This window comes from Puntigrus tetrazona, unplaced genomic scaffold (assembly GCF_018831695.1).
Source record: "Puntigrus tetrazona isolate hp1 unplaced genomic scaffold, ASM1883169v1 S000000746, whole genome shotgun sequence".
NCBI classification, from domain to species: Eukaryota; Metazoa; Chordata; class Actinopteri; order Cypriniformes; family Cyprinidae; genus Puntigrus; species Puntigrus tetrazona.
Window position 1 is genome coordinate 478887 of NW_025048355.1, and position 6198 is coordinate 485084.

Consider the following 6198-nt stretch of genomic DNA (forward strand, 5'->3'; position numbering starts at 1 on the left):
ATGTGTGTGAAAGAGTTGATTAATAACAGCTGTGACGTCTGCTTTACACAACAAACACACGGCAGATAAAACTGTTGTGGAAACACTTCCTGACCTGACTGAAGCTAGGACTCGCCTCAGCGCAGGGTCACCGTTAGCATTAGCTTATGACTAGCGTGTGTCTTTAGGACCAAAACAACAAAGGGTGGATCTCACAAAAGCATATTCAGCTCGTATTTCACTCCAAACCAAAAACAAAAGAATCGAACTGCCTGTTTTAGGACAATTAACACTTAATTCTTAAAGTCTTATTTCTGTAATCTTTCTGAATGTCATTTTTTGTTATTTTTTACAATATGACTGCTTACATTTTAGCACATCAAAGGCAGTAAAATAGCATATCTGTCTGTCTGTCTGTGTGTCTGTGTGTGTCTGTGTGTGTCTGTGTGTGTCTGTGTGTCTGTGTGTGTGTGTGTGTGTGTGTGTGTGTGTATGCTAAAATAAGCCCATTTTACAACCTTGTTAAAAACATTTATATTTATTATAATTTTAATAACAATTAATCTTTATCAAAAATGATTCTCACTGCTGTGAAAATAACTCCAAAATGGATTTTTAGCATGTGTGTGTGTGTGTATACACACACACACACACACACACACACAATCCTTTAAAATGGCAAAGAACCTAAAACAAGATTTATAAGCTCAAGAATGTTTTTTTTAATCTTGGGATGAAATATGACCCGGACATTTCTTAAAAGGATTGTTGAGATTCACCTTTTCTTACAGGAGCATGGAGATGACATTGATTTATGGATCTGAACGAGAGAAACGTCCCTCATCAAGTCTAGTGCACGTCCAAACACACAGCGACTTTCTGGAGCGATGAAGTAAATCCCACATCTCTCATTTCAGAAATTCTTTGGCATGAAAATGAAAAAGCCACAGAAATTAGTGAGCAATAATACGGTGAATCTCACGAAAGCTGTCTGGGAAATATATCATCCCCAAAAAAATCACATACTGCAATGCTTTTACCATGACTTCAATTACTTTTACAGTTATCAGAGAGACTGGAACATCTCATCTTACGGAAACAAGATTTTTGGGAATAAATAAGTTTAAATGTCATGAATATATCTGAACGTAATGAATTTAAAGCAATTTCTCAAAGCATTTCTTAACTTTTTATGCCTATTAAAACTATGCATTCATTGCATTATTGAAGTCTCGGCTATTAATTAGTTATCACACTTCATTAAAGCAATGAATATTTGACATTAAACGCGTTTAATCATCCAAAAATAGAAGTTCAGAATGCAGGTTCATTCAGAGAAGTTTCAGGAGCAGAAAAACCTTTACGCACAATCATTTCTCAAATTGCTTTTGATGTGAAATATGCTTTTGTGAAATACGTTACGTGAGCTGCTTCATCACCTCATGTAGTGTTTAATCATTAATACTGTCTCTCAACACTGATGTGTGTGTGTGTGTGTGTGTGTGTGTGTGTGTGTGTGTGTGAGACACAGACAGCCGATCTTCAGAAAGCACGTGTTGTTGTCGTCGCCCGTCACACACTCAGCATCCAGAAGAAGAAGATGATGGCCAGGAAGAGGAAGAGCGAGTCCTGCCAGTTGTTGCCGTTGTTGGGGTTGGCGTCGGCTTGATGATCGCCTCCGTAATGAGGATCTGATGAGATCAAGTCGCGGCTTTAAACACCAACGTTCATGATCTTAGCGCTCGAGCGAAATATTAACAGTGAAGACAAACAGCAGCACTGACCTCGTCTGTGAAAAGGTTCGTTGGTGTTAAAGACTGTGGTGAAAAAACCAAACGGAAAAGCCCCGATTCCAAAAGACATGTGAAACCCTGTGTCGCCGAAACCCTGAAACGCCTGCAGAGAGATTGGATGAGTATCACGAGTTCATAACCACAGCATGATAAAGAGGCAGAAGGGTTTGTATGAACAGACACTCACTCCTCTGCTCTCTGGCTCTGTCCTTTGACCCTGAGGTCGAGGGGGGGTTTTCAATCTGTAACAAGCAGACACCTCATTTTAAAACAGTAATAGAGATGTGCTCCATGTCAAGCATTCATTCTTCTAAGTTGTTTTAGTTGGCTATTATAAGCCTGGTGCAAAAAAAAAAATTAATCGCTTTAAAAAACAAAACAAAAAAAACACAATAATTGTTTGATCTTGAGATAAAATAAGTCCTGGACATTTCTGAAAAGAATCAATGAGATTACACTGAACACTGATTTGTGTTTTCATTACTTAAATGTGAAATTCTTATTACTGTAAAATGTTATTACAGTAATAAGAGTAACTTTTGGTGCCTGAAAACTACATTTTAAGGTTTTTAAAAATGTAAATGTCATGAAAATAATTCCAGAGAGAGGTTTCAGTTTCAATATGAAATTTGATCGGAATATCCCAAATATCCAATTCAACTTTCAGCTTTCCTGGAGAACCTGACAACCTACTGTACATGATGACCTAACCTCTCAGTTACAGTGTGACAAAAAAGAGAGAGCCAAAATAATTGTACACCAACATGGGTAAGATAAAACAGAAGAGTAGAATAAAGACGTGTGTGTGTGTGTGTCAGCAGCACCTGGGGTCTTCCTGGCTGGTGCTCCCGCGGCCGTACAGAGGAATCACTTTATCTCGACTGATTCCTGCTTTACACACGGGACACTGCTGTCTGCTGGGACGCGTCTCCAGCCACTGAAACACACGGGCTTCATTTATTACAATACACAGTGACACATGTAATATTGTGAAATACTACCAATTCTAAAAAATGCTCCACAAACCTGCTAATAGTTGAATAAACCCGTTAAAACATATACATATTTTTATACAAATATAAAAAGTATAAATACTAGTCACAAGTTTGGAATAAAGAAATCTCTTCTGCTCACCAAGGCTGCATTTATTTGATTAAAAAAAACATCTAATTTACTATCTAATATAAAAACCATATCTAATATCCTGCAGCTCAAGCTTCATTTCTGATTATTATCAATGTTGAAAACAGTTGTGCCGCTTCATATTTCTGGAGACTGACACGCATTTTTTTTTCTGAATTCTATGATGAATATAACATTCAAATGCACATTTTTTTAAATAAATAAATGTCTTTTATGTTACTTCTAGTTAATGCATGCTTGCTGAATTTTGATACTTTATTGCTTTGGCAGATTATAAAAATATTAGAGCTGTTTGGCTTTCTGCTGTGCAGTACAATCATTTCTCTGTAACTCCACTGAGAATGCACTGCTATAAAATCATTTATAATGTCATGCATGATATTAGACACTTAGATACTGACCTGATGAAGACATGGCCAACTGCACGAGGAAAGAGAGAGAGAATAATGAGTTTAATAAATGAATAAATAATCATTTCTGTCAATAGAATTCATGGTAAGAAAACTCTTTCACAAGCATCAAAATTCATCTCTATAAATCAACACAAAACAATCCAAAACAATATGCATTAAGAGTTTTTTTAAAGATATATTACAGAGCTTCGTCATAAAACTAAGGCGTTTAAATAGCATTTTACTAAGTTATTATTCGTTAAAATTCAGTTTCAAAAACATTCTATGCCATTTCTATGCAGGTTTGTTTTGAGGTGAAATATGTTTCATTGAGATTCACTCCATACATAACATACATGACAAAACATAATTAATCATAAACTAATATGACGTAAGATAAGAGAAGAAGCAGCTGTGGAGCCGATCCTGACTGGCTTGTTGTCCTGAATAACTAACAGATGTTTGTCATGCACACAATCACAAACACTTTCCAACACATCTGCACATCTACAAAACAAACACACGACTAACGCTAACCATCTCTCACGCGCGCACACACACACGCACACACACACACACACACACACACACACACACACACACACACACACACACACACACACACACACACAGGCTCAGCATTACGCGTGCATCTATTCTTACTCCTCCATTACGGCCTCAATCCTTCAGTAGAGTCTAATCTCTCATTAACTCCATAATCTCACGCTAACGGCACAGATACTACACAAAACACACACTCTGCTGTAAGAGTTTCACAGAAAACAAGCTGCTTTAATCAAATCAACTCATCAGACATGCATGCACTGACTTTTACATTTGTTTGTGACGTGTCTGAGCAGATCGGTCGCAGCTATATCTGTTTTTCCAGTATTTATGTCAGGTGTAAACCTGAATAACTGCTGATAAACGTCACCGTCACAACAACTAGGAGTTTACCAGTTTGCCAGTTTACTGCACAATCAATCGATGAATTTATAAGTACTCACAAATATGATCAAACCTGTTGCTGACAATCAGCTACATTAATAACTTTTATTAGGTTAATAAGATAAACACTTACTGGACTGAAGCGACTTTTTTCATTAACCATATATCTTTCATTAATAAAATCATTTTCAAATGCATCAAATATGATCATCGGGCTTTTAAGGAATATCTATTTGTTAATCTCTCCATCATCATTGTATTATATGGTTTTATCGTAAAACTAAGCATTTAAATATCATCTTACTAAGCACTGTCATTGGAGATATAGAGGGAAAACCAATATTTACATGCATTTTATGCAAGTATCTGCTATACTGTTATAAATAGCTCCCAGATTTACATTACAAGTTATCAAGACTTCTTGCTTTGTCCACATACATAGCATCTGTATCACATATTTTTGCTCAATTTGTATCTTTTCCCTCCATGTTCTCACTACATCATATCACTTGAGCCATAAAAGCCTGGTTTACGGTACAAAATATATAAAAAGCATATGCAAATGTTGACTACAAGTCTCAAAACAGCACAATAAATCACTTCTGTCAATCATCTCTAACTCTGACTCAAATATATGTATATAACAATTAGCAGCTTGTTCAGTATATTCAGAGAATATTTACTACAGTAACAATATCTGAGGTAAAAAGTACATGTACAGTAATACCATGGTAACATATGATAATCACACCCAAGAACATTATGATATTATCAGCGTTACACACCATAGCGTTGGTGTATTTTTTATTACTTGGACGTAAAGGTCTATTTGTTTATTAACGGTAGCTAAAGTAACTATAGTATTATTATGGTGATTTAAAGGTTGAAATGAGACTAGCCTGTCAACACCTCAAGCTGTCAATCAGTCAGTGCTTTCTTCTCTGAAACGTAGTGCTTGTGTTGCTGCAGTTTTACGTGAGTAAGTTAAATAATATATAACAGGTGAACCTAGCCTCGGTTACTGGGTCTGTCTCGTGTCAAACTGTCAGTCATTTTGTGTTTTGTGTTCAGCCGCGGAGGTCTGCACTCACTCATACTGTTATAACGCTGGAGGCGATCGATTATTGATAGGCTGTTACCAGAACAGATGTCCGCAGAGGCTGATGACCGCGTCTCGAGCGGTGTCCAGGCAGATGTTGCACTCGAAGGTGGCTCGATCTCTGTCCCGCTCGCCTTCCGCGCCTCCTCCCGACCCCGCTCCGCCTCCGCTGCCCGGGACTCCCGCTCCTCTGGCGGCCGCGCCGTCACTCGAGCTCCGGTGCTGCTCTGCGGCCTCCATCCTCTCGCACTCGCTGCGCGTACTCTCTTGCGTATCGCTCTCGTTCGGACGTGACGCGACGCCAGTCACCAGCCCCTCCCACTCCGAGAGCACTTCCGCTTTTGCGTCGTGTGGGCGGGGTTTGAGCGAGTATTGTTTGTTGTGAACATTGAAAAGAACCTTCTTGATATCTCAGAAGTCCTAAAGCGAGGAAAATAATAACATGCTGTGCCCATTTCAGGATACTCCTATAAAATTATTACTTTATTTATTTATTCATTTGCATGGTTTATTTTTATCACTTTGATTGATTTTCTCCCCTCTTGCTGTTATCTATATCCTGTTGTATTGAATTTATATTTCATATATTATTTGTTAATCGAAAAAGTCCGTATTAATAGTTTAATTAGTTTAGAGTGTTTATGAAAGAAACGTTTCTTTTATCATTTTATTTAATTTATAATAAATTAATACAAAAGAAAACGATAATTTTTGTAAACAAAATATGAATTATCAAATTTTTTTAGGCAAAAAAATGCATAGAAAAAATGACAGAATGACAATTATATTAATTGAATTTTTAGCAATATGTGCATTGCCATGGTCGTGAAATCATGATGTTATA

At 37.1% G+C, this 6198-nt stretch overlaps 1 protein-coding gene across 1 annotated transcript; it reads right to left on the reverse strand.

Moving 5' to 3' along the window:
• Window positions 1-1466: 1466 nt before the first annotated feature.
• Window positions 1467-5672, reverse strand: rnf5 (ring finger protein 5). Its single transcript, XM_043233002.1, has 6 exons — window positions 5395-5672; window positions 3317-3335; window positions 2597-2709; window positions 1960-2014; window positions 1764-1875; window positions 1467-1670 (listed from the first exon to the last, which is right to left on the reverse strand). Exons 1-6 carry the CDS (start codon window positions 5592-5594, stop codon window positions 1552-1554), a joined length of 618 nt encoding a protein of 205 aa, XP_043088937.1. The 5' UTR covers window positions 5595-5672; the 3' UTR covers window positions 1467-1551.
• Window positions 5673-6198: the final 526 nt, after the last annotated feature.

Coding starts and splice junctions, on each gene's coding strand:
- rnf5 (XM_043233002.1), bottom strand. CDS start 5,594: ATGGAGGCCGCAGAGCAGCACCGGAGCTCGAGTGACGGCGCGGCCGCC. Junction 2,015..2,596: donor ACCAGCCAGGAAGACCCCAG/GTGCTGCTGACA, acceptor TGCTTGTTACAG/ATTGAAAACCCCCCCTCGAC. Junction 1,671..1,763: donor CGAACCTTTTCACAGACGAG/GTCAGTGCTGCT, acceptor TGATCTCATCAG/ATCCTCATTACGGAGGCGAT.